The sequence below is a fragment of the Denticeps clupeoides genome, chromosome 19 (assembly GCF_900700375.1).
Source record: "Denticeps clupeoides chromosome 19, fDenClu1.1, whole genome shotgun sequence".
Lineage (NCBI taxonomy): Eukaryota > Metazoa > Chordata > Actinopteri > Clupeiformes > Denticipitidae > Denticeps > Denticeps clupeoides.
The window spans coordinates 6,971,489-6,999,234 of record NC_041725.1 but is presented as its reverse complement, the minus strand read 5'-3'; the positions used below and the strand labels follow the sequence as shown (position 1 = coordinate 6,999,234).

General features: G+C 42.2%; 3 protein-coding genes across 9 annotated transcripts in view; 1 reads left to right on the top strand and 2 right to left on the bottom strand.

The window, feature by feature from the left end:
* The first annotated feature begins 1,490 nt into the window (after nucleotides 1-1,490).
* Nucleotides 1,491-18,832, top strand: LOC114769776 (uncharacterized). 2 transcript variants are annotated; one of them, XM_028963115.1, is made up of 16 exons: nucleotides 1,491-1,782; nucleotides 5,832-5,863; nucleotides 9,236-9,268; nucleotides 9,739-9,810; nucleotides 9,893-9,928; nucleotides 10,138-10,179; nucleotides 10,496-10,539; nucleotides 11,471-11,523; nucleotides 12,955-13,172; nucleotides 13,254-13,504; nucleotides 14,111-14,245; nucleotides 14,367-14,502; nucleotides 15,108-15,155; nucleotides 15,721-15,792; nucleotides 17,501-17,785; nucleotides 17,882-18,832. In XM_028963115.1, exons 1-16 carry the CDS (start codon nucleotides 1,733-1,735, stop codon nucleotides 17,908-17,910), a joined length of 1,536 nt encoding a protein of 511 aa, XP_028818948.1. In that variant the 5' UTR covers nucleotides 1,491-1,732; the 3' UTR covers nucleotides 17,911-18,832. The 2 variants fall into 2 exon arrangements, with proteins under 2 accessions (XP_028818948.1, XP_028818947.1); XM_028963114.1 differs by having other exon boundaries at nucleotides 9,890-9,928.
* Nucleotides 18,833-18,884: 52 nt separating this feature from the next.
* il12a (interleukin 12a) lies at nucleotides 18,885-20,357 on the bottom strand. Its single transcript, XM_028962804.1, has 6 exons — nucleotides 20,125-20,357; nucleotides 19,954-20,037; nucleotides 19,824-19,865; nucleotides 19,628-19,753; nucleotides 19,466-19,516; nucleotides 18,885-19,318 (listed from the first exon to the last, which is right to left on the bottom strand). Exons 1-6 carry the CDS (start codon nucleotides 20,323-20,325, stop codon nucleotides 19,190-19,192), a joined length of 633 nt encoding a protein of 210 aa, XP_028818637.1. The 5' UTR covers nucleotides 20,326-20,357; the 3' UTR covers nucleotides 18,885-19,189.
* Nucleotides 20,358-21,809: 1,452 nt separating this feature from the next.
* schip1 (schwannomin interacting protein 1) overlaps nucleotides 21,810-27,746 on the bottom strand; it is a 217,226-nt gene continuing 211,289 nt past the window's right edge. For all 6 annotated transcript variants that reach the window (XM_028961301.1, XM_028961302.1, XM_028961305.1 and 3 more), the window contains 5 exons: nucleotides 27,153-27,270; nucleotides 26,019-26,216; nucleotides 23,969-24,092; nucleotides 22,958-23,051; nucleotides 21,810-22,541 (listed from right to left, as the gene is read on the bottom strand). In XM_028961301.1, coding sequence (XP_028817134.1) covers nucleotides 22,490-22,541; nucleotides 22,958-23,051; nucleotides 23,969-24,092; nucleotides 26,019-26,216; nucleotides 27,153-27,270 — 586 coding nt within the window. In that variant the 3' untranslated portion in view covers nucleotides 21,810-22,489. The remainder of the gene's footprint in view (nucleotides 22,542-22,957; nucleotides 23,052-23,968; nucleotides 24,093-26,018; nucleotides 26,217-27,152; nucleotides 27,271-27,746) is intronic.

Genomic DNA, 27,746 nt, shown 5'->3' with positions numbered 1-27,746 from the left:
AAGTTGCCGTAGGAGGATGTTTTGGTACCATTCTTTATTCATGGCTGTGTTATTGTGTGTGAGCGCACAGCACATTCTCCAAAACTCTCCACCTCACTGTGGGTGCAGATGGACTCACACCTGCCTGCTGCATTCCTGAGCAAGCTCTGCATTGGTGGCACCCCGATCCCACAGCTGAATCATCTATAGGAGACGGTCTTGGTGCTTGCTGGACTTTCATGAGCAACCCGAAGCTTTCTTCACAACACTTCTTACCTTGAAGTTTTTGATGATTTAATAAATGGTTGATTTTGGTGCAATCTTAGTAGCAGCAATATCCTTGCCTGTGAAGCTCTTTTTATGCAACACAATGATGACCTCACGTGTTTCCTCTCAGGTAACCATGGTTAACAGAGGAAGGACAATGATTTCTAGCATCACCCTCCTTTTAAAGCATCCAGTCTGCCATTCTAACTCAGTCAGCATGACAGAATGATCTCCAGCCTTGTTCCCTTCAACGCTCTCACTTGTGTTAACGAGAGGATCACTGAAATGTTCTCAGCAGCTTCTTTTGTGGCAGGGTTGAAATGCAGTGGAAATGTTTTTTTTGGGGGATTAAAAAAAGCTCATCCAGGATGCGAGCTGTGGCAAGGGGGTTTGCTGTGTCTGTCAGCATAGCGTCTAGAGCATGGAGGCGCTAGCAGGAGACAGGCCAGTACATCAGGAAACGTGGAGGAGGCCGTAGGAGAGCAACAACCCAACAGAAGGAGGAGCTCTGAGAGAACCCTGCAAATGACCTCCAGCAGGCCACAAATGTGCACGTGTCTGCTCAAATGGTCAGAAACAGACTTCATGTGGGTGGTACGAGGGCGAACGTCCACCGTGGGGCCACTGGTGCTTACAGCCAAACCTTACAGTCCATGCAGCACGTTTGGCAAGCAAGATTGGCAAAAAGAGCAGCCTTTAGAAGTTGAGAGGGCATTTGTGGAAATGATGTCATCAACACCATTCAACCACCACAATGTTTGTTGCAACCAGATCCGACCATCTGAGCTGCTGCTCGCTAAATTTCTCAAAGCACTCATAATACATTTATACGTTTCTAATAGACATAGACAGGTTTGGGGAACTCTTGGGGAATTTTTTTTAATAGGGGACCTTTAAGACACGACACTGAAGACTTCTCAGCCACAGGCACGATGGTGGTGGCCTTGAGACATGTTGGAACAACGGCGGTGCTCAGTGAGAGGGAGTGAGTGAGATCAACTGGGAGCTTGAAAAGAAAAGTCCAGTCACTTCCATTCTAGTCTCTCCTCTGTTTTGCTCTTTTTGCCCGGAAAAGACCTGCATCCCCCGCCCGACTCCTCTCGGCCGATCGGCTTCCATCCAGAGACCACGCCCATGCGTCCCCACGACACCGGAGAAGGGCGCCGTCATCCGATCCTCTCATTGGCCCGCGGCGAGGCGGGAATTGCAGACAGCCCCGCCCACTGGCAAATTCATAAAAAAAAACACAACAAAGGAGGAAAACGCGTGGGGCTAAACGCGTGGGCCCCGATCAACGCAGTTACACCGAGATAATTACAGAGATAAAAACGTAGATATGGCTTATTAAATGTGTAATTACTCGGGAGAAGGTGTAGGTGCAGCAGGTGTGTAACCCCCCCCCCCCGTCTCGTCTGATACCCGTGACGTCACGCCGGGAAACCGGCGCTACACGCTGCGCTCCGGTCCTCCGTAAACAAGAGCGGCGATGGTGGCGGGGATGGCCGGCTCGGGAGGCGGCGCGCATCTGGACGACGGGTGGGCCTCCTTTTATTCCCTATTTTCTCCCCTACCCTCGCGTCTCCCCTTAAAAATGCCCCTCAAATTAATTAAAGATTTTCTTTTTTTTCTCGGGGGGGTTTTGTCTGCAGCGCGCGCGCACAATGACGCCGTTATAACAACACAAAGCGAAAGGAAACGAAAAAGGCGGCCGTCCTCGCGTCGCGGGTTCGATGGACGGCCGGGGCCTTTCTGGAAAGTACCGACAAGTGAATGTGGACCTAGAAGCACGTGTGTCGGAATCGCGACTATTCTGCACGCGTGGGGTGCACTGGGACGGACCCCGTTCTTTGCGTTTAGCGAAATAAACAACGACCCGGGGTACTTTATGATGCACAATAAATTTGGCTCGGTACAGAATAAATATCATGCTGGTGTCGCACTCTGAGCTGGATCGATGTTGCAATGGTTGCACCGAGGCTGTAGAATCATGCAGACAGGATGTTTACTGGTCAGACCAGGTCGAATAATCTCGACTGTTAGACAGTCCAGGCCAAAAGTTTGGACACACCTTCTCATTCAATGTGTTTTCTTTATTTTCATGACCATTTACGTTGGTAGATTCTCACTGAAGGCATCAAAACTATGAATAAACACATGTGGAGTTATGTACTTAACAAAAAGTGGAGACCTGGACTCCACAGTCACTGATCGAGGTGGTTTGGGGTGAGCTGGACCGCAGAGTGAAGGCAAAGGGGCCAACAAGTGCTAAACACCTCTGGGAACTCCTTCAAGACTGTTGGAAAATGCCAAGAGTGTGCAAAGCAGTAATCAGAGCAAAGGGCGGCTATTTTGAAGAAACTAGAATATAAAACATGTTTTCAGGTATTTCACCTTTTTTTGTTAAGTACATAACTGAATGAGAAGGTGTGTCCAAACGTTTGGCCTGTATTGTATATGATTTCTGCTGTTTACACTGCATGCAAATGCAAATCAAACTGGCGTGCGTGTCGAGGCAGGGGCTTGGCTGCGACACACGCAAACAGGAACATGATTGGCAGAGTGGTTTTAACGTAATGATGTCATTTTTTAATTCAGTTGTCTCAGGGTCGGGTCGAAAATTCAAAAACAAAAATCTATACATTTCTGGGTTCTAGATAATGTTTCATAGGCATAAAAGATGGAAAAGTATATTTCAAAAAGAAAAATGCAATTGACCTCTTGGTCAAAGTCACAGGATGAGTCAACAAATGGTTTTCTGCGGAGCGTGTGTAGAAACATCATCTAAGACCAACACACACACGTTCTACCACTTTTTCTCGTGTGCTTCTATAAATACGTCTCATCATGGTATTACCCCGTGTGACACATCCTTGTTTACATACCCGCTGCCGATTTCTGGTTCCGGATGTGGACGAGAGGGCTTATTTTGACTTGCCAGACTTGTTCTGCCTGTGTGTGGGCACCGTGCTGCTGTCGGCTACAGTTTCATCCACATTCAGTACCAGCAGATGCCTGTTCAGACGTGTGGAAACGTATTCACGCCAGGCAGTATTAAAGCCGGCGGCTCCTCCCCTTTCCGGCTCCTGCTGTGGAATGGTTGTGGACGGAGACATCAACCTCAGTTTGTGGTTGTCAGTTTGTCCTTGTAGCTCGATTTTGTGTGATGAATGTGGCAGCTTTCGAGCTTTCGTAGGGGCAGCGGTGGGTAAGGAAGCGGCCCTGTAATCAGAAGGTTGCCGGTTAGAATCCCACTGAGGTGCCACTGAGCAAAGCACCGTCCCCACACACTGCTCCCCGTGCGCCTGTCATGGCTGCCCACTGCTCACCAAGGGTGATGGTTACAAGCTGAGGACACATTTCATTGTGTCACCGTGTGCTCTGCTGCAGTGTTTCAGTGCAGAGAATTTGCTAGTGTGGGTTGTTTCCTTGTGACTGGACAGGATGGCTTGTAGGGCTGCAACTAACGATTATTTTAATAATTGATTAACCTGTCGATTATTATTTTTTTTATTAATCGTAGAATCGGATAAAAAAACAAAAAAAAAACAAAAAAAAAAAAACAAGAAAAGCATTCATTTCCAACCCTTTATTCAAAAACAGAACCAAAATCTTTAGAAAGTGCACAAACACGTTGCTCCTTGAGCTGTTATAATAATAATAAAATAAAATAAAAATGGACTAACACAAAAAACATACACATGTATGCTTTAAAAAAATAAAGTGCCACCTGAGCTGCCAGAACGATAATTTATAAAAAAATAAAGAACAATACAAATCAGAAAATTTAACAGGATTTGTTTGAATGTCAGAACTTTGAATGTCACACTGACACACACACACAGACTGCAAAAAATGCTTTTCTAACTTAGTAGTTTTGTACTGATTTCAGTCCAAATCTCTAAAAAATCTTAAATCAAGATACATTTACTAGACACATGAAATAGCATAAGAAATGATGTCTTGTTTTCTGATAAAACATCTCAGAATTAAGTGATTGTTTAAAACAAGCATAATTATCTGCCAATGGGGTAAGAAAACTAATCTTAATGAGATATAATCTCAAACAGAAGTTTTAAGCATCACTTAATTTTCTCATGCCGTTTTTCTTGTCTAGTAATCTTGATTTAAGATTTTTTAGATATTTGGACTGGAAACGAGACAAAATTACTAGGTAAGAAAAGCTTTTTTTGCAGTGTAGCTATACATGACAACAGATTGAAAAATGAAACCTCCAAAAAAGGCTAGTGAATAAAAACATGTCTTGCAAAGTAACTATAGCAGCCCTGCTTTACTACTGTTATTAACGCGCTAACGTTAACTTGTCATGCCTGTCAAGCTGGATGACGGGTAAACATTTACATTTACAGCATTTATCAGACGCCCTTATCCAGAGCGACTTACAATCAGTAGTTACAGGGACAGTCCCCCTGGAGCAACTTAGGGTTAAGTGTCTTGCTCAGGGACACAATAGGCGAGTCGTCCACGCGGAGACGCAGAGAACAGTCTGAACGCTGTTTCATCCCCCTCCACACCTGTAGGTGGTGCTGTAAGTCCCTGTTTAGTTCTCCTCCGCGGCGAGTTCAACACCAGCACCAGGGACATTACGTTCCTCACTTCAAAACGGAACAAAAGTAGGATTCTGTAGGGACGTACCCTGCTGCTGAACTCCCTTCTTCCTCCTCAAACACTCCAACATGTTTGCGTTTCAGGTGCTGGATCATTGCCGTGGTGCTCCCGTGTCGTGCCATGTCGCTTTTGCATATTTTCGTGCAGATTTCTCTGCCTCCGCCATGTATCTGTCCTCTACCTCCGCTCGTTTTTTTTTTTTTTGCTCCGCGCTGTCTATGAGGCGCCAAAATCAGCTAGTATCTGTGCGCGAGAGAGACCGAGTGTGTTCACTCTGCTCCATAACGAATCGATTAGGAAATTTGTTGGCAACTCTTTTAGTAATCGATTTTTATTGATTCAAACGATTCGTTGTTGCAGCCCTAATGGCTTGGATATGCTTATGGGGAAATATTGGCAGCAGCATTTTTGTTCAGGAAATGTAGTTCAGCTGCAGTGAAAGGAAATATAAATATTGTACTTTGTTATTTGTAGGTCAGGGGTGTCCAGTCTTTTTTTTAGGTCAGGTGAGAGGAGAGTTCAGCCATTAGAATCCCCTTATTTTCTACTGAACTACCGAAAAGCCAGTGTTTTTTTAGCATGTGTGCGATTCTCTTGCATGTTATTACTTACAGCTATTTTGCATGATTTATCTCTGTCTGTATGTAGATTTTGTGTCTTCTGATCTGATGACACATCAAAGTGTGTAATCAAAATGTGTGATATTATTTCAAAATGAAAGGCATCTTGGGTACCTGAACACAAATTTTGCAGTAGAAGTTCACTATTCACTATTGAAACATAGTGACAGAGCAAAATGTTTTTTTTTGTTCTTAGTTTGTGTTAAAATGTCATTCTAAGCACTTGAATGTTAAGTTTTTGTATATTATTATTATTATGTTAACACACAGAATAATCTTGTTGTACTTTCCATGGCAGATTTAACAATTTGTGTTTATTCTTTGTTTCTGGTCCTTCAGAGATGAAGATATTCCTCCACCGGATCCAAAAGGTGAGAGTCATTTAGAAATTTAGGGTGGTAGTAGCCTAGTGGGTAACACACTCGCCTATGAACCAGAAGACCCGGGTTTGAATCCCACTTACTACCATTGTGTCTCTGAGCAAGACACTTAACCCTAAGTTGCTCCAGGGGGGGACTGTCCCTGTTACTACTGATTGTAAGTCGCTCTGGATAAGGGTGTCTGATAAATGCTGTAAATGTAAATGAAATGGAAGTGTTATCCTGCATGGCCACTAGGGGTCAGGGCTGCTACACACGTTGAAGAACTGGAATAAAAACTGGGTTCCGATATTAGATATTGACTTGTTGACATGGATATTCTTAAAATACACAAAGTTTGTACAGAATACACAAATACACAAAAAATGTACAGTATGTGGACAAAATCGTATTTGCTTGTTGATGACTTTATTTGCTTTGACTTTATTGGTTCATTTTTTTCCTCATTAATGTACACACAGCACCCCATATTGACCTGATGGAAGCGATACATGTGTAAGCCCGCACAGAGTTTGCTAAAAAACAAGTAGGTGAGAAATAAGATTCTCTGGTCCAATTAGACTGAGATAGAACTTTTTGGCCTTCGTTCTAAGGTGTGTTTTCGAGGTGTTTTGCAGCTGCAGGGACAGGACAACTGGTTGCAATCGAGGGAAAATATATACATAGGGAATGCTAGACGAAGAGAAAATTATATATAATTTATATATGGGGTGGTAGTAGCCTAGTGGGTAACACACTCGCCTATGAACCAGAAGACCCAAGTTCAAATCCCGCTTACTACCATTGTGTCCCTGAGCAAGACACTTAACCCTAAGTTGCTCCAGGGAGACTGTCCCCTGAAACTACTGATTGTAAGTCGCTCTGGATAAGGGCGTCTGATAAATGCACACATACATACATACATACATACATATATATATATATAGATAAAATTTCTCTTTGTCTAGCACTTAACAATCTCCAAGCATACTCTTTGCTGACAAGTTAGGCCTTGTCAGGGCTCTTAGTTTTTGTAAACTCAAAATCTATAGAAATCGAACGAGAACTACTGGTGTCTTCCTTCTGTAAGTCGCTTTGGATAAAAGCGTCTGCAAAATAAAGTAAAGTAAGTATAGGGATATCCTGGAGGTTTACCTTCCAACAAAACAATGATCCTAAACACACAGCTAAAATAAGGAGTGGCTTCACAACATCTGGGGAGACCTAAAAATGGCTGTCCACCGACGTTTACCACCTAACCTGCCAGAACTGGAGAGGGTCTGCAAGGAGGAATGGCAGAGGATCCCCAAATCTAGGCGTGAAAAGCTTGTCACATCTTTCCCAAAAAGACTTATAAGCCATATAAGATGTAAAGGGCGCTTCTACTAAATACTGAGCAAAGGGTCTGAATGCTTAGGACCAAGTGATAGTTCAGTTTTTCTTTGTTTGTAAATCGGCAAAAACACAATTCTGTGTTTCTCTGTCAGTATCGGGTGATGTGCCTACATTAATGAGGAAAAAAATGAACTTAAATGATTTTAGCAAATGACTGCCTGGGAACCGGGGTCTTTCATAGTCTTCCACTTGTTGCTCATCAGTGCTCATCTTATTAACATTTACTTATCATGTTAACACTATAGCAGAGTGGACCCACAAATGAGCCCCAGGACCCCTTTTTATTTAGAACGTGCTAGTAGCATGAAAACGTAGAACGTGCTAGTAGCATAAAGGTTGGTGTAAATATCCAAAAAGGCAGGGGATTCACAACTCCAGGCAGCAGCAACCACTGCCCTTAGACTTTCTGCTTAGTCAGGTAGAAAAAAGAAAAGATCGAAAGCCATTCGCTGAACAAGCCGAGCTTGGTCGTCCTTTTCCTGTTTACCTCAGCGTCATGAAAAAATGATGGTTTTCGAGTGTAAACCTGTTTCCTTGGGCCTGTCCCGATGTCGACACGAAAACCCCATAGCATACTGGGTAACGCTGAGGTGGCATAGCCACTGTGGAGGGAAAGGTGGTGAGGTTGGCGCGATGGAAATAAGACATTGAACTGGCGTAAACACGTACAAGGAAAACCATGTGCATCATTTGCCCGAATTAAAACATTTTGGGGTTGTCATTTTGTCACCAGTCTTAGGCTGGTGAACAGCTGTTAAAAACAATGTCAACCATATTTCTGCCTCCTTAATGTGACACGGTGACCTGCCCTTGACCAAATGCATGCTGAGCTGTGATCTTATAGGTACTTACCCGTGGTGACCTTTTACTGTTACCCAGAAACTTTTAAAAAATGTAGTGATGTTAACACAAAACAAAGAACACACTGATAACTTATCCTATCAAGCTCCATCCTATGACATTTAGGGCTTTTTTGATTTGTAGTTTTTACACTATATTGTTGTAGAGTCTGTATTCTGTACTGAATACTTTGGAGTTGATGGAGTTTGTACAATCGTCTTCTGTGGAAAACATTACACAAATACAACTGGAAACAATCGCACGCATCCGTTTTTCTGCATCGTGCAGTGGCAGGAAAAAAAAAAGATGCATGTGGCCCGTTTCTAAGGTGAGATATTTGCACCGCATTGTGGCAAACAAATCTAGTCTTTTCCCTCCTTTTTCCTTTAACATAAGCTCTGACTTAATTGTTTATAGCTTTGGTGTTTATATCTCACATACTCATAAAGCAAAATGACACTATTGTCACAGTCAGCAGGTTGCAGACTTTCTATGAAATCTGGGCACTATAAGTAGACTACACATTTTATACAGACAAAAATTATAGGCATACACCCACTTTTTATGCAAAGTAATGTAAACACACATACTCAAAATGTGTGAATTATGCAAATGTTTATTGTGATCATGAAAAAGCCGAACACTGAGATCTAGCTGAATTTTATAGTGATTATCGATCAAGATCGTATAATCAACCCAGCCCTAGTATTGATGCATTACACAAAGTGGATGGAATAATGAAGGAGGAGGACAGACGTGTGTATTTTCAAAACTCCAAAAGAATTCCAAACTTCTGTACCAAATGTGATTTATTTTCATTAAAGATGAATCCTACACAAGCAGTGTTTCCTCTTTCGATTGAATACAACACATACAGTAGCCAAGGAGCAGAGTATGAAGTGTTTCTTGGAGTTGGAAGCTAGTGGGCAGATAAGATCCATGCATTAGGAGAGGAGAGTGATCGGGCGTGATCAAGGATTCATGGTCTGGGTGCGATGACTGTACAGGAACCGACATTATGGAGTGGAGGGCCTGCAGAGCGGGAGAGGAATATCGATCAGCTGGTTTTAGATAGGGTTGTGGTTAAGGATGCTAAGTGAAGGTCCGAAATGTGAAGTTTTGTTTAACAGTGTTTCTTATGATTTCCAGATTGCTTGACTGAAAATGAAAGCAGCAGTTCAGGTATTTACGAATCAATATTTAACTTATGACCATATTCACACCAGGAAAAGAAAAGCAGATTGGTGTCATGTTATTCTGTGAAAAACAAGTTTTTCACATTTTAATATCATCATATCTTCATTCCATAAATTAGTACTAAGTAGTAGTAGTTCCATCTTATAACATGAAATGTTTTGCACATAGGTTATCATGAATCGAGTCCTTTACAATTACTGTCTGTACTCAATAACAGCAGAATCTCAGCATGAAGTCATAAAAACTGTAAAAAAGTCATATTCTTCAGTTTATCTGTTTTCTATATTGTTGTAGCCTATACACTGTAAAATACCTCATTCTAATGTGAAATGTAAATTGGTACATTTTTTTTCTTATTTTTCTGGCATGGCAGAAATTTATTGCTGTACTATGTGGTTGCTAAAAATAAATAAATACATATTTTTTCCCCCCTTCAAAAAAACATGTGAAAACAGATGCATCAACTGATGAGAGTTCATCGGGAGAGGAAGACGAAGAGCAGGTGGATGAAGAAGAAAGAACTACAGGTGAGTTCTGACCTATGCTGCCGTTTCTGTCCTGTTTTTCATAATTTGCTTGATCAAGCAAATGATTCTTGTGTTTCAGAAGGAGCCTCCTCCAAACCAGAAAACACAACCGTGGACGGTAACCGACTTCACACACAGAACAACAATATCTGTCATCTGTTTTTAATATTTTGTCTCCTTTCTGAATGCTGGTTGTTTCTAGCAGAAGAATCATGTTCTCAGTGCTCAGGACATGGCCAGAACTCTGAGCAGAAAGTGGCTGACTGGGCACTGGAATTATGGGAAATTTGACATTAATATAATCTTTTATCTTTCCGTTTTCCACAGAATTACCCACAACTCATGGAAATCACAAAGGCATTTTGACTGGTAAAATACTTGAATGGACTTGTAAAATTTTGTTTTGTGTGGCTGATGATACATTCAGGTGGCCCTGATACAGAAACTAAGCCAGATTTGTACATCCAATAATACATTTGCACTGATAAGCACTGAAACATGGCACATTGCACACTCAGCATATTTATAAGTCTCCGTAGCGAATGTGTCCTCTAATGTTGTTGGTACTTTATACTGTAGCACAAGTAGCTTAGTGAAGTATTAGTCACAAATCTGTCGAAGTTCAAGTAAAAAAACATTACATTGTACAAATACTTGATTCTAATCAGTCTGTCCATCCTTTCAGGTGTCAACCATAAACTGGGCTGTGAAAAATGCAAAGCCAAGCAGGTAGTGTGTGTGCGCTAGTAATATTGTTGGGACTTTTGAGTAGATGTCTACAAGTTGTGTAAAGGTTTAGGATTTGACATTGTAACACTTTTGAACACCTATCAGCCACAGTCTTGACAACACCAACATTGTGGTCTGTCACATTCCAAACCATCTAGTCAATATAGTGGTGGACTTGCTGAGACTTAATTTACATTTACAGCATTTATCAGAGACCCTTATCCAGAACGACTTAGAATCAATTACAGGGACAGTCCCCCTGGTGACACTCAGGGTTAAGTGTCTTGCTTAGGGACACAATGGTAGGCTAGCCTACCATCTAGCCTTGTTGCAGCTTGTGTCAGCACCTTTTCAAACTATTTCTGGTACAGTACTGCAGTGTGCATTAATCTGCTGAAACAGGCAACTGCTTACAATGAATACTGTTGCCCTTTTAAAGTTTTTCCATTGTGTCTTCTGACTTGTCTTGCATTAAATTTGTGCTGTGGAATCAGATTGCATGAGTTTTTGTCACGACAGTGCGTTGCAGGGAGGACTCATCAGGGGTTTAATAATGAGACATCAAACATGGCAGGAATCAGGAGATGTACCAGGTGACAGGAACAATGCTTGCATGCTGACTAGAAACATTCAGGAACATTTAGGACATCAGGGAACATGAGACATGGAACACATAGGAAAGAGTTCAGGATATGACACTTTTCCTTCACACCTCACAGGCCTCAGCATGACCCTGCATGACAGGTGCCATACGAACCAGTTATCACTTAACCTGACAGTGGTTTTAATGTTGTGGCTCTGTATATACACGAGTAATGCGTGCATAACATAATATACATACATATTACCCTATTATACTGTGGAGCTGGTGTCTGATTTCAGTTGAATTTTTTTGGAAATCTCTCTTCTTCATTCCCTCTTGTTGTCTCAGAATCCGGATTATGAACTTGTTACTCCAAAGAGGATGTCAAGAGGTCGCTTGCAGTAAGTCCCCTTTCTTTCTTTAGTTCTTATTTGCCAGTAACACAACTTATACAATGTAAAAACACGAACAAAAATACGTTTGATGTCATGGAGTGATATTGCGGACTGTGGCCGGTATTACGCAGCAACAGTGTTTTCCCCTCTGGTTCAGTAAAGGTGAGGGCTTATCAGGATATGTCTGATGAATGAATGACACATGTTTTTTTTGTTTTTTTTTCGGGTGGAGCATTGAGTGGGTGTATTTAAGAAGGTGTGCTTTACTACAGTGTGAGCGGCTCTGCATCTGTCTGTGGTTAACATGAGACATCGTGGCGGTAATGGCACAGGCAGAGCGGAATTACAGCAAATCCATCAGTTTGTGGCAAGAGGCTTTATGCGTATAGTCCCTGTATTACCATATGTCACCTGCCTTTTGCTGAAGGGCCAATTTCACAACTGTCGTTTAGCTGAGAATAATTCAATTGTCTTTATTTAGACAGTCAAAAGAGGATTTCCCTTTCGTCGAGTTGTCTGCAAAACACAGTTGAATACACAACATTCTAATATAATAACTAAACAGCATGATTACAGAACTGGAGATGTTTCACACAAAGAAACGTCAGCTCTGCATGTGAATCTTGCAAACCGTAGCAATATAAGACTTGTGACTGAAACTGAAGTGTGGGTGCAAGGTTCACAGCATGGTTGCACATTTGGGGGGTGGGGGCATCCGAAAGGAAAAGGGTGTAAAGCGGTCCGGATGTAGCATGTAGCATGGAAAAACCAACAGGAAATATGGTCCCCCATTGTGATTGTGGTTCTCTGAGTTATTCCTAGGTCCCTAATTTCAGTTTTTAGCTTAACTAGTTGTTAAAAAGTCATTCATAAACCAGTCAGAGAGCATGAAACTCCTGAACCCCAAGCTTTCTTTGTCTGAGAAAAGATACATTTTTTCTCAAACAATAATGTCCTTATATAAAAACATTAGTTTACAATAAAACACAAAAAAAATACTATTACTAAAATTTATCATCAAATTCTTATACCATTTTAAACTACAGACAATTTAATGTACAAATTCAAGCTTAAAATTGGATGAGCATTAGTACCTTGTCTACTTTTGTTTTTGAAGGCACCATAGAAGAATGCCGCCATCTTGTTTTCTTGGTGTTGTGTATAATTCTTCTCTGACCAATAGAGGGCAAAGAAAAGGTTCCTGTATGAGGACAACAGGTTTAAATAGAACAGAATCATATATTATGTTAAAGAGAAGCCAAAATATAATGTCCCCATTAATTGTTGTCTATTTCGGTAGATTTTTGATATGATGTCTGGCAGTCTTACCTTTTTGTCACTCATGCATTCAACTCTTTCAAATCGGCCATCAGATAATCTGGATAGATTGAGTGTAATGAACATGAACATGAACATTGGTGTGCTGTGCTTCTGCAGGTTGGTGGTGGAGGACGAAGGCACGTACGAGTGCTCAGTGACGGGCCTCGTGTTTGAAGTCTCTCAGGGCGTTCAGATTAAGTACTGTCTTCTCTCCTGGAGCAAGTTTGGTGCATATCTGAAGGACGAGTGGAAGTTTGCTGGACCCATCTTTGATGTGGATTGTGACCCAGCAATTCTCAAGTCCATCCAGTTTCCTCACTCCCTTTGCCTTGCAGGTAATTAAGAAATGAACTTCTTTTATCAAACACCTTTTTTTCAGATGACTAACACAATTTTAACTCTTACCAACCCCACAGACCAGGATGATGACATGGTCTTTAGTGTCCTGCACATGAAAAACAGTAAGCCTGTTATCGAGCCATCTGTTGAGCACTCTGGTAGCCACATAAAGTGGAGTGTGTCATCCCTGTCCCCCGTGGGACCCATTGTCCAAACGAACAGACAAGTGGGACACCACGGCGTCGTCTTAGTCTTCAAGGAGGTTGACCAGCAAGCATCCTACTCCTTCAGGGTGTACCTGGCACCCAACAATGACTCTGACATTAAGGTGAAACTCACATGGTCCAGTGCAGCATTTTATGTATGATTTTGTGATTTAGAGGGACATTAGTCATCTCATACTACTCTGTAGTCCTCGTAGTTTTCTTAATGGCTTGTGAGAGTGACAAAGCTGAAAACAGCCAGTATGTAAGACCTTGTGAAGTCACTGCTGTCACACTGTGGGTTTACAGTAGTTCTTGATGACCCATTTCCTTGCTCTCTGTGGTTTACTGTCCTGGATATCAGTGGCAGTCAGTAATCATCTCTTCTGGGGTTCAGACTCTGTAGGCGTGGGTGATGAGAATTGTTAATATAGAGTTAATGGTTTGAGTATTGTTCCCTAAAATGGTTTTGTTATGACATTTACAAATTTTGTAAGCTTTCTTCTGTGAGATTTAGTACAGTAAACCTAATGTGTTTTTAAAAATGAACTTACCTCAATCCAATACTTCATTTGGCTTCTCCTGTTAGGGGTCGCCACAGTGGACCAGCTGCTAAATAGTTGTCCACTTTTGACCGGGCTCCAGGGAATACATGGTTACATGCGTCTCCAGTGTTTTAAATGTAAAGGATTGTGTCATAACTAAATCTTATGTCACATATTATTTGTTAGGACATCATGAAAGAGGTACGCAGTTCAAAAAAGAAATACATGAAAATGGAGAAGCCTCCAACTTGCCAGCGGCTTCTGGAAGAGAGTAAGAAGTACCGGCTGACCAGTGATCCAGAAGGGGACATCACACCTGTTGTAAGGAAATGACCCTTTATACTTGCACTTAGTCATCTGGACACCTTTCAGTTCACTAAATGCAGCTGGAGATGCTTTCCTTGAAGAATGACTCAAACATACGTGTGTGCTTTGTCTCCAGAACTTCCAGTTCACTCTGCACGTGGTGAAATTGAAGGGCTACTTCGAAGCCTTCTTTGAGCAGCCACCCCCCTTTAAGCTCAGCCTGATAGAGGTGGAGTCGGATCAGGTGGTGTGGTCCGCCACCATTAGAGAAGGTATGCGTATGCAAGAATGACACGTTTCTCACCTGCCACTAGTCACTCCTTGTCAGTTAGGTTTAGAATATGGGTTGAGATTTTGGGTTCTGTACAAAGCTTGGGGCGTATGGTGAAAATATTGTAGTAGTACCGTAGTTCGTTAAATTTTTATTGCAGCACAACGCGGATCAATGGCATTCAGCAGGCATCTGCACCAAGCAGGCCTGGTGCAAGAAGATAAAAAATACCAGGATGTGGGTATATGGGACACTGGATTTAGCAGCGTGCAACTTTATACAACTTGGAAAAATAACCACTCTGCACACCACCTTTTAGCTAACTTGCAACCCACCTATGGTGACAAAACCCTTAACAGTCAGCAGTTAGTTTATGTGGGGTAGCTGTCAAGTGTTTCATGGCAGTAAAATGAACCGGACAAGAACAATAATTCAGGCAGCGCAGGTTCACACACGAGCAGAAAGCATGTGTTCTTTGACCTTACTTCCTCGTCACAATCCATTAAAAATGTTGTAGTTTTGGAACTAAAGGCCAGGCTGACTTGCAAGTTGATGGGCAAAAATGATATATGATGCATGCAATTACATCCAGGTCCTCTTTAACAGGTGACTGCGTGGACAATGGCAGCGAGAAAACAAAAAGAAGAATAGAGCGTAAGTCATTTATCTGTCCTGTTTCTTAAATGTTTCTCAGATGGACATAAAGGGGATATAAAAACTGAACGCCCCCCTGTTTTGTGATGTAAACAAATATCAAACACAATAAATAATTGAAAAAATTTTCCCCTTTTAATGTGACCCATAACATGTACAATTCAGTTGGAAAAAAAATGCATAAGTTACGTAAAAATGCAACCTACAAAGGTACTATAAGCTGGTTGCATAAGTATGCTTACCCATAAAATATTGCCTTGTTGATGCATATTTTCATTTAGTTACAGCATTCATTCTACTAGGATAGGAGTGGCACACCTTGTGAAAGAATTCCAAATCTGTCAGGGCATCTCTTGTGCAAAGCCCTCTTCAGGTCACCCCACAAGTCTTCTACAGCAGATAGGTCTGGGCTCTGGTATCACTACATGACCAGGGTTCTGTGAGAAAGATTTCCATTCCATAGACTTGAAACACACTCAAGAGACAGAATCAAGTTTCTGAGGAAATACCTGAACATTTTTCTGTTGTATTGCTGTTAAAATGTACTATATTCACCCTTCTTTAGGGAAGAGAAACAGCACCAGTACATCAGAAGAGGAAGCTAATGGTAAAAGATCTCGCTGGGATGATGAATCAGGTGAATATTTGCCATTTTTCTTGTCCAGAATTTGAAAAATCTTGTGGAATGTTGTTCACTATCCCCTCATTGCAACACAGGGAGATGTGGGCAAATACACAGCTCACAAAAACACAAAATAAGACACCTAGATCTGAATGAAATATTCATATTAAATACATTGTTCTTTACATAGTTAAATGTGCTGACAACAAAATCACACAAAAATGATCAATGGATATCAAATTTATCAACCCATGGAGTTCTGGAAAGTGGAAAAAACACACTACAGGCTGACCCAGCTTTGATGTAATGTCCTTAAAACAAGTCAAAATGAGGCTCAGTAGTGTGTGTGGCCTCTACGTTCCTGTATGACCTCCCTGCAACACCTGGGCCTTCTTCTGATGAGGTGGCGGATTGTCTTCTGAGAGATCTCCTCACAGACCTGGACTAAAGCATCCATCAACTCCTGGACAGTCTGTGGTGCAACATGATGTTGGTAGATGGAGTGAGACATGATGTCCCAGATGTGCTCGGTTGGGTTCAGGTCTGGGGAACATGCGGGACCGTCCACAGCATGAATGCCTTTGTCTTTCAGGAACTGCTGACACACTCCAGCCACATGAGGTCGATCATTGTCTTGCATTAGGAGAAACCCAGGGCCAACCGCACCAGCATATGGTCCCACAAGAGGTCTGAGGATCTCATCACGGTCCTCTGGCGAGCATATGGAGGGCTGTGCGGCCCCCCCCAAAGAAATACCACCCCCACAACATTACTTGACACCACAGCTAATTAATTAGTCTCAATTAATTCATTAGTTTTGAACGGTCGTCTTATATCCTGGCCAATATCTTAAATCATATAACGTGGAACATTAATGCAAAACAAAGCCCTGGGGCAAATGAGTTATATGGTAGTTATATGGTAGCTTCACAGTTCATGTAAACAGTTCATCTAAATCTGAAATTTCATGAGAATGTTCTAAATGGTTCCTTAGATTAGTAATGTTGGTTTGGGTAAACTCCCTATCACAAATACGCTGATTCCTGTTGTCAGTGACATTTTAGAGAGAGCCGAGGTGTTTTTTTTAATACTTGAGGTGAGTTTCATCATGATCCCGACATGGTCACTGCGAAAGACAATGCTGGACTTTTTAAGGATCTGCTGAAAGCACCTTGTCCTACCAACACCTAACATCTACTCTCTATCAATTACAATGGTGGGGGAAGCACTGCACGAATCATAGCCAACCTAATTATCGCTCCCCATCTGCCTTACAATGTTTATCCAAGCGATGCATGTCTCCGTTCCTCAAAGTCCTCCGTCGCAGGGCTGGGTTGTTGGAAAGGTTTCTTTAAACCACACCCCTTCTGCAGGGCTTTTATTAGATTGGTCGCAGAGTTTCTGGAAAAGCATCTGATTTACTGCGTCTTTTTCGGTTCTGTTCTGTCTTTCCCTGAGCAGCCCCTGACATTGACGGTTTTTCCCTCACCAATTTTTATGTGCACAAATCTGTTTTTTTTTTTTTTTGCCTCTACACTTACTTGTTTTGGAGGTATAAACGTCTTTTTAAAATTATGCCTCCTCAGCAACCTCCTCAGAACCTTGATTCACTGGTTTTCTTTCATCATTGTGTGTAGCTTCTTCTTCTTTGTGTTGTAGAATTGTTAAAGTCTGTCTTCTTTGCACCGCCTTAATGTCCCTGTGCTCTGTTTTATGTGAACAGATGGCATCAGGACTGATAAGTGCCCTAAAGTGACCAACGAGCAGCTAATGGAAGTTGCCAAATGCATGGGCAAGGAGTGGAAGCAGGTGGCCATCAGCTACCTGGGCCTCGACTTAAAGGAGCTGGAGAAGATTGAGGTGGGAGATGAGGAGCTGACCATGCAGAAGTTCAGGATGCTGGACTTGTGGCGCCAACGGCGGTCGAAAGGAGACGCAGGGGTGGCTGAGCTCTACACGTGCCTGAATAAGGACGACGTTCCCAACGAGGTCCGAGATGCTTTGGAAGGTGAGGACACCATGTTTATTGTCAGCACTGGCTTTCGTAAGAATTTCGTGAAATGGGTAATCGGTGTCTGTTTGTGATTTATTATCTGATCCTCAGATATGATGAATGGCGACAGCTCAAAGTGAACAGTTGCAGAACATCAGCACCAGAAGAGGCCTGCTCAAGCCCTTCAGATGCCTTGTGCCCCACCAGCTTGACAAATGACATTCCTCAGGATCACTAAATGGATGGATGTGAATTGAGAAGCTTTTCTTCTCTGCCTGGTTTGATATTTTTTTTAACAAACTCTTTCTGATTCTCGACAACTGAGATCCAGGGATCTGAGATACATCTTTTTTTAAATCATGTGTAGCAAAAAAGGGAACATGCACATGAGTGTGGTACGTATGTACAAGGACATGTTGCAACTGTTTTATGTGAACAATAATGAGAAATCATGGGCAGGATTCATTTATTTTCATGCGCCAGCAACTGAACTCAGCACTTGATTTATTCTGTTTTTTTTTTTTTCTGGTGAGACGACCGCTCAGGAAAACAACCCACGCCGGTTGAATGCAGCTTATTTTGTTAAGTCCCACATGCTGTATTTATCGTGGGTTATTGTGTGGAGCTCAGTTCATTTGGATTTGGCGCATTACATGCAAGTGCTCCTTTCTTGTCTGTGGTACAAAAAGTCATTTTTTTTTTTTATACCTTTTGTGTTGTATTGTTGTGTGTGTGTTTGTATATAGAGAAACGCTCTCGTTTTAATTGAAATTCCATTTCTGGTCGAGTTGAATTGAATCAGTTCAGGGAAATCAACTCAAATTCTTTTGAGTAGCGTGCTGAATTTCTGTTTTCGCTCGAGACCAGCTGTGGTAAAATCTTCAAACATTCCAAAAAATGTCCCCCTGTTGGCTCCTGCACTAATGCGAGACTTAAAGACACGTCACGTCTCTTTTCAACGATGAGTACTTGAAAAAGAAACTAGAGTTTTTCTACGCCGCACAAGAGAAATCATCTCTGTAAGTCTTATTTGTTGTCTGACATTAAAAAAGTGAAAGAAAAGCAGCCGGTCTGTCTTTCTGAACTGCAAAACATGAACTGTGACATGCCATAGTGCCCATTGCCAATTTTTTTTTTATTAAAGTCAATAAATAGTAAAATATCAACAAAGTGTTAATAAATAGAAGATAATAAATAAATACTTGTACATGTCAATACCCAGAATATAACAGGATCTGTAAGTAGCTTATTTAGACGTGCTTGCACCCAGTCTGATAGCTTTTGATTTGAGTAGAAGAGTGTTTTACTTCTGCTTTCTGGCGTGGACTTTTGTAAATAAATCCTGGAAGATCCTTCCTCCCCCCCCCCGACTACCAACAGAAGCACCGAACAACTTGGGGGGTCGGTAGTGGCGGCGGCTCAGGTTCTGTTCTCCCCGGCCGCCAGGTAGCCCAGGGCCCGGTTTATGGTGACGGCGCGCTGCTGGAAGCCCTTCGCCAGCTGACACAAGCACACGCGGTTGTTGAAGGCCTCGGCCGACTTGCAAAGCTGGAGGAAGGAGGGGAGAGCGGGCCGAGGTCGGCGGTGAATCGGTGCAGCCCGGTGCCAAACTTCATTTCCAAACACAATATCACAGCAGACAGAGCAAACCTGGCAACACTTGCAGGATACAAAATAAAATAAAAATACACCTACATTCATGTCTTCTGATGGTGGCTTCTGCTCGGGGTTAGACGAGACACATTTCTGGGGGAAGATGGATGAAATATTAAAGATATTAAAACAGTCTGATCTCCTTGCGATGATTCGACAATGTCTCTCCTAGACCGATTCACACATGAAAAAAGAGTCATTTACCTCCTTGGTGTCTTTGATGGCGTCCAGGACCTCCGTGAGGTCCGATGTCGGGTAGGATTTATTGTAGGCGTCCAGAACCGCTCCGTAGTGTTCCAGGTCCGCCCTGATGTTCACCAGACATTCACCCTGAACAGAACCGGGTCAGACATTCAACACCGAACTCCGGTCCGAACCTCATCGCGCGGCGAATCCTTACCTCGTTCAACCGGGTGTTCTGTTGATCGGAGCAGAGCGAATTCTGTCGGAGGGAGAGAAGAGCTTTAAAAAGAAGAAGGGGAGAAACGAGCAGAACTGTCCCACGCGTGGGGTGTATTTACGGAGCTGACCGCGGGCGCGCAGGTCGACAGGGTCGCGGTGTGCCGGACCTTCGCGGGCATCTCGGTGCAGTTGAAGCCGGAGTACAGGTCGCTCTGGGAGGCGACAGAACGGCGACAAGTTGGAGAAAAAGAAGGGGGACAGACACGGGCCACGTGGGCCGACGCGGTGTCGCCACTCACCCTGCGCACGAGCCGGCGGACGGCGCGGAGCAGGTCGTGCGCGCGCGCGACGCAGTCGGAGTCGGGAGCGCGCTCGGGGGCGCGCACGCAGGGCAGCGGGGTCGCGCCCGCGCCGCGCCAGCAGAGCAGCAGCAGCAGCAGCAGGAGGGGCCGCGGCGACCGGCTCGTCGGAGGGACACTCGGCCAGGAGCTTGGCGGCATGTCGGCGAAGCGTGTTCGCCATCGGGCGTCTGGCGGCTCGTATTTAAAGGAGCCGCCGACCGGCCCACCCCGGGAAATAACGTCAGGCGGTTCCACGCATCTCTCCTCGGCACAATGATGATATCAGTGTTAGTATCGTAATCCCGGAGAAACCACTCCAAATCCTCCAAACTCATTATTCTGTTTCAAATAATAATATATACAATAGCAGCAGAGCCACCGATTATAACACACACCGCCCTTCAAAAGGCTCTTGTTTTTCATACAGTACAGGCCAAAAGTTTGGACACCTTCACATTCAATATGTTTTCTTTATTTTCATGAGCATTTACGTTGGTAGATTCTCACTGAAGGCATCAAAACTATGAATGAACACATGTGGAGTTCTGTACTTAACAAAAAAAAGGTGAAATAACTGAAAACATGTTTTATATTCTAGTTTCTTTGCTCTGATTACTGCTTTACACACTCTTGGTATTCTCTCGATGAGCTTCAAGAGGTCGTCACCTGAAATGCTTCTCCAACAGTCTTGAAGGAGTTCCCAGAGGTGTTTAGCACTTGTTGGTCCAGCTCACCCCAAACCATCTGGACTGGGTTCAGGTCCGGTGACTGTGGAGGTCAGGTCTCCACTTTTTGTTAAGTACATAACTCCACATGTGTTCATTCATAGTTTTGGTGCCTTCAGTGAGAATCTACCAACGTAAATGGTCATGAAAATAAAGAAAACACATTATTTACTGAATGAGAAGGTGTGTCCAAACTTTTGGCCTGTACTGTACAATATGAGAAAGGTTTGAATAGATTGGTGTGAAATTGGCTTGCTGTATAGCTTTGTTAATCAGATAAGTTTTCAGCTTTATTAAAATAATTATGTTTTTTTAAATATATAATCAGTAAAGCTTTTAAAGTGTCATACATTAAAGGAATGCAGCATTTCACTGGATCTCAAGACTAATGGTTACTGATAAAGTTCCACTTTACGTGCATGTAGATATTCCATCATTAACAGACATTTACAGCTACCTGTCACTCACAATATGAGTTTTCACCCATTTGGCATAAACAATGTTTCCTACCTAAAATGAGGACATTTCTAATATAAGTATATTTTTGCAGGCACTATTTTAAATATATAGGGTCAGTTTGATGCTAGTCTTAAAGCATTTCCATAAACTTGAATCACCAGACACCCTAACTTGCAATGATTGGTACGTCATTTGGTCACTTTGTCAAAATCGAGTCTTTCTCATGATTTAATAATGTAGTAATAAAGTGCAGTCATGTCGCCTAACAAGCAGAAGTATACTATATTACCTCTAATATAATATTAAAATGAGAATATCACGTGATGAGTAGGATAGAATAAAGAAAATATAATAATGGAAATAATGAAAGATGAGGGTGGAGTGGTTATATGTTATGTGTGGTGCCATGCTATATCACCGTATCAGCATATTTTAATGAATGGCCACACAAGCACACAGTATATGAAACAAAGTTTTATTTTTATTTTACATTTCTGTACATAAACATTTCTTCCCTCAAATAAAGATTCTGAATATAATAGGATGAAAATGATAATAACACACTTATTCATTTAAAATGACTTGTGTCAGAAAATCAACATTCACAAAATGTTGAATAGCGATTAGAGTGAACATATTACCAAAAAGCTACGACTTGACTACAAGGCAGGCATGTATCCTTTACTCTTTTAGCACCTTCAAATAAAAGATTCAGTTTAAAACTACCATTTGTGCAGAATAAAAAAAAAGAGGCCAACTTTAAAATACTGTCCACCGTTTCCCCCCCCAGAAATTAGATTTTGTTCATACAATGTTTTTTTGTTCTTACAAATGGATTTTCTACTACATTCTCACTATCTTTTTCATATTTTTTTGCTTTTGACAGTTATAATTTAGAGGCAAAATGTAAAATAAAACGTAAAGAAGCAAGGCCAGTCACTGCACAGAAAGCCAGGGACGTAATCCTAGACTCACACGTAGAGATTTCGTCTCTCAGACGTGCTCCACCGTCAGCAAGTTTGGAACAATCACAGAAGCGAATGAAAGAGGCGGGTCCTCCGTTGTACTGATATCATAATGATGGAGAGTGCGTGGCGCATCGGTGAGAGAGGCGTAATGTCGGAGGGGATGTGAGCGCCTCACTTGGATGGGGTCTTTTCAGCCAGATGTTTCTGCTGGCTCTCAGCATGCCTGCATGGAAACAAGATCCATCAAAAACCACTCCGGCAATTATACAGCAATAGAATTGACTAAACTGGAGTGGCATCATTTTTAAATAAAATTTTCATCCGATTAGCAATAAAAAAAGTATTGTAGTCATTTGTAAAGATTATTCATAAATGTAAGACTTGACCAGCAATAAATAAGTATTAAGCGATTGATTAACTAACCACAGTAATACAACATAATGCTGGCATCGGTGTGCTAAATGCCTTGAATTAAATGTATATGATCTTGCAAACTGAGGACAAACTGTACTTTGGATGAATAATTACGTTCATTAATGTAATTCATGAATGTGCCTTTACTCCATGTAATTACTATATTAATAGTGTATAGCAACTGTGTTTCAGTGTGAAATTGGGGGACACTCATGCAGTATTGACCTGGTCAGGTCCTCAATGTCCACCAACATGGCGTCCTGCTCCATGTGAAGCTCATCTCGGATCAGTAGCAGCTGCACCAGTTCCTCGTTCAGACCTGAATATCCAAACACGGGGTGAATAATGGGTGCCACACCACAACTTTTCAGAAGTGTCCAGTGTCGCATGTAAACAATAGGCTTTGCTTTCAGACAGTCTCTTGCACCAGCAGAGGACATGCTGGTTAAATCAGCCACCCTCTTCCTGTCACCTCTGACTATTGATCCTGTGATTTCCTATTTTTTGGCATAACACATGATTCTCAAAAAAAATTATCTCAGTCACCAGAGTGGAAGTTCCCTAGAATGGGAAGTACAGCAGGAGTACACATTATTTAAGGGAAAATATATATACAGAGGCATGGTTTGCGGGAAAGAAAAATGTCATGCTGGTTTACCAAGTCATTTTAAAACGGTAGATAACCGAGGAATGTAGATCTGTGGTTTATGGTTGATGATGTCAGTTTATTAGTTATTACGTTTCCTTAGTGATTGAAACTGAAAAATACTATAGTAGCATACTATATGAGTGTAACTATTTTAATGATTGTAGTTTCATGTCTTAATAATAAAAGTATTTTATAACTATAAAGGATAAATCTAAACCACAAAATATGTTAGTAGTCTCATTAAATACAGCAAAACATTTTACTGTCAACTATTCAAAATGGGCCTAAAATGAAATCATTTAGAAAGCTGACTGTCACTGCATTTCCTCATGACATTCATTAAAATGAAATTACATTTAAAATAAGGGGTTTTGGAGGAATATAGTTTCTTGGCACCCCATGTTAGATTGGCCACACATTCAGTTACGTTCAGCAGGGCCATTTGGCAAAAATGTCATGAAATGAGGATTAATGTGGGTGTAGTATGCATCAGTTGCTCATATCAAACTATGACATAATACTAGAAATTAAGCAATATTGCAGAGATATGCAAATATTAAATTCTGTCTGTCGGTGTGTTCACTTACTCTCAATCTGGGAGTGCAGGTCATTAACAATGACCTGTAGCTGGCCTAGAGTCATGTCTCTGAGGTCGGATGGCTTCAGGCTCCTCTTCATCAGACACTCACTGATGTGGGGCATGTGGGGCAGCTGTTATAGAAGAGATAAAAAAAAGTGCATTTTTTGTGAATTTACATCGCACTGAGACTATCCCTCTCTCAGCACATCGTGCACCTTGCACCAATAAAATGCGTCCGCAAGGCGTGTGCTGTTGTCTATATTGTACTTTCCGTAATTGTTATGTTTCATACAAACCTTTATTTGTTCATCCTTATAAATAGTGATAAATATATTTTGAATGACTGTTTGCAGTATGTGAAGCATGTGAAGCTCTTAGTTTGTAAACTCAATATTCTATAGAAATCGAACGAGAATTGCTGGTGTCTTCCTCTTGTAAGTCGCTTTGGATAAAAGCGTCTGCTAAATAAAGTAAAGTAAAGTAAAGTAAAGTAAAGTAAAGTAAATGTTAAGATTTTGTGTATGTGCCCGGCTGAAGGCCTGTTCGCTGCGGGTCCTGAGATTCTGTGTGGAGTTAAACTGAACCAGCAGGGGGCGCTGCGGATGCTTATCTCCTTGTCTCTCCTTAGCTGTATGCTGTTTGGCTTCCTTTTTTCCTCTCCGGGCCTTCTCTTCCTCTCCTTCAGTTTCTGTCTGTGACGTGACGTCTTACGTCCACTGTAGCTTTTGCATGCCTGCGAGCGGCATGTACTTTCTAACCTTTTCACTTCAAAATACGACCGCTCTGCAGCGAGGTTCACACCCAGTCACCATCACGCTTCCTGTCTCGGTTTAAATGTTCAGAGGCGTCCCCCGAGACGAATTTCCCCCTTTGCCCTGACACAAGTGTGTGAGACGAAACGAGAGAAAGAAAGTGAATGAGCTCATCTGTTTACTCTTCTCACAATGTCGCTGGCTGCTGTGGAATTTCCTTCATTTTCAGTGACTTTTACTCGCAGGCTGTTTGCCACAGACATTTTCACTTCTACAGAGAGCGGAATTAGAGAACAAGAAAGCCACGTTCAACATGTGAGCTCCAGAAGGGCCTTAACGTTAACGCTGGACCGACCGCAAGGCAGGGAGAACCGGGGGGAAAAAGAGCAGCGGACGGCAGCGTTTAAATGAGGATTTGAGAGCGGTGAGGTGTCCCGCGTTCATTTTACATTCGCAGCTTTGAGCCTCAGCGCTTCTGACAACCGGGCACAGCGTGACTCCCAAAGCGCGTCACCCGCTGCATTCTGGCCGATAAATAATACATCGCCCTTCCACTTGCCCGCCTGTTTTGCACTGAATAAGTAAAAGCACCAGGTGGGCCGGTGCAGCGGGGTGCTGGGTAATCAGACGGAGGCGCGGCATCCACGTACCCCGTCAGGGCCCGAATGCCAAAGAGGAACTGAGGATCAGACAGCACTGAGCTCACCAGCGACCATGTCAATTACACTGATAATGAGCAGCGACTTAAAAATGTATTTCCTTTATTATTTAAACCTACTTCCATTATATACCCACTTTATTAGACTCAGGTTATGGTAAGTTACAAATGTCCTCCTTTTTGTAGAAAAAAATAGTTTTGTCCCGTCAAATTGAGTTCCAGTGGAATGCTGAAGGTTCGACACTTTTAAACCTTCATTCAACCTTTTGCAATGAACTGAGTTACACTGAGCACAGAAGCAATAAAAGACGGCCAAATGCAGATTGTTCTGTATCTGGTGCATCACCAAATATGGGTTTGTTCAAATCATTATTTGTCACTTTTTCAATTACTATTTATTATTACATTTATAATATATTCAATTCATGTTATGTTTTATGGAAAACAAGGATCCTAAACATTTAATGATAGTGCATCACCAAAGTACATTGCATTGTAGACACCTTATGTATTCTATGTTAACAAGACAGTGTTGTTATAATATGTAAATATACTAACAACCCTATAGCATATATACTATATAGACGCCAATCCCGAAAAATGTCCGTAAGCAGAAAGAAACGAAGAGAGACAGTTGTGTGACTGACCAGATCAGCAACCGGGGACTTCTTGCGGTTCTGCTTCTCCACCTCCACCTGCATCTTGGCCATGGGTTTGGCCATCGCCAGTGCCAGCCTGGCCTCCGCCTGCAGCTTCTTCTGCCGACTCAGGAAGTCCATGTCCTCCAGCGACTCCGAGTCATCCTCTGTAGTGTCCCGATCCGAGTACGATGAGCTTTGCTTGCTCTGAGGAAAGAGTGAAACCGGCCCGCATTATTCTCAAGTTGCTGAAACATTCACAGTCATGCTTACCTGTGTCCAGTAACACTGGAAATCCCAAAATACACAGAACTCTGGAGATGGATTATGAATCTGGGAATCTAGGCCACATAACACAGCGCAACAGCCAGGTCACATCCCCAGTTGACACCACATAAATGTTGAAGGTGAAGGTGCTGCCAGTGAGTTTGGAACCAGATGATGTTTTGATATCTTATTGATTATCTAAAACTTCAAAATATTGGGTTCTTCTGGTCACAGTGTAGAATGTTATCATGGAAGAGAATTAGATTTATTTGAAGCATAGGACCAGTTGTTCCTGGAAATGAGTGCTAATAGACTCATTTTGTGACTCACTGATGGTCGTGTCAGTAAATGACCCATGGGTCAGAGTACAACTCATTTCACACTCGGTTTGGTGGGTGGGGGTGGGTATGCATGTGAGCTCAGAAATTACATTCAACACTGACTGACCAGAAGCTCTGTATCATGTGGTCAATGTCGAAGACTGGCGACTAACGGCTCTGAAGGTCCAAATTTGGTAAGGTTCAGACCCAGTGATCCTTCCCTGTTACACACTGCAGTGCACTTGCAGCACAAATACCAACTGGGCAGGCCCCGCCCATCCAGGACTGGAGTGTATCACAACCATAACACAACTAGCACCCAGGCTGAGATAGCCTCCAAAACAGAGTATGATAATAAAACTGGGAAAAACTCATTAGAATTTTAGGAAGCGTTTTTCCAGCTTTCAACCAGGAAACATGAGGTGTAACATGTCTGTGTTTAAATTCCCCCCTTCTCACCCATTTGAAACGAACCATTCAATTACATGTCATAATTTACTGTTGAGTACAGGTGAGGTCAGTGAGGTGCTTGTGCTTTCGCAGTGAGGTGGCGTACCATAGGGGACAGTGGTGTGTCCAGACTGGTTTCTGTCTTGCTGTCATCCGCATCGCTGTCTTTGTCACTCCCGCTGTCATTGACAAAGCAGATCTGGAGATTCATCCCACTCTGCAGTCTGTGGGGACACATGAGACGGTTGCGTGAGTGAGTGAGAAATCCACCTGACACTGAGGGTCCACTAAAGGAGTTTCAGATGGCACAGTTTAAACAATATATATCATTCGAATTACAATTCTCACAGAACCATCAAAATATTAACATACATTGTCCAATATCTGCTATTCACTGCATATGACCTCAGTTGCTGTGCAATATTTAAATAATCGCTATGCAGAACTTTCACTTTATCTTGTGTTCTGTTCTACATACATGTCTGCAAGAAAGGAACTGCTTTTAATCTCACTGTATATGCATATAGTGACAAAAAATGATAAAAAATAATTATATGGATATTGTAATAGAATACTTTCCATTTTACACCGCTATGTCTTGGTCATATTATGCATAATAGAAATTTGCATATATGTAAGAATGTGTGGATGATTTCTGTTTGTTAATTCTGCACTTGATTTCTGTACGAAGAGGAAGTCT

Coding starts and splice junctions, on each gene's coding strand:
- LOC114769776 (XM_028963114.1), top strand. CDS start 1,733: ATGGTGGCGGGGATGGCCGGCTCGGGAGGCGGCGCGCATCTGGACGAC. Junction 13,173..13,253: donor TCACTCCCTTTGCCTTGCAG/GTAATTAAGAAA, acceptor CCAACCCCACAG/ACCAGGATGATGACATGGTC. Junction 17,786..17,881: donor GGTCCGAGATGCTTTGGAAG/GTGAGGACACCA, acceptor TCTGATCCTCAG/ATATGATGAATGGCGACAGC.
- il12a (XM_028962804.1), bottom strand. CDS start 20,325: ATGCCGCCAAGCTCCTGGCCGAGTGTCCCTCCGACGAGCCGGTCGCCG. Junction 19,754..19,823: donor AGAACACCCGGTTGAACGAG/GTAAGGATTCGC, acceptor GGTTCTGTTCAG/GGTGAATGTCTGGTGAACAT. Junction 19,319..19,465: donor CACCATCAGAAGACATGAAT/GTAGGTGTATTT, acceptor TCCTTCCTCCAG/CTTTGCAAGTCGGCCGAGGC.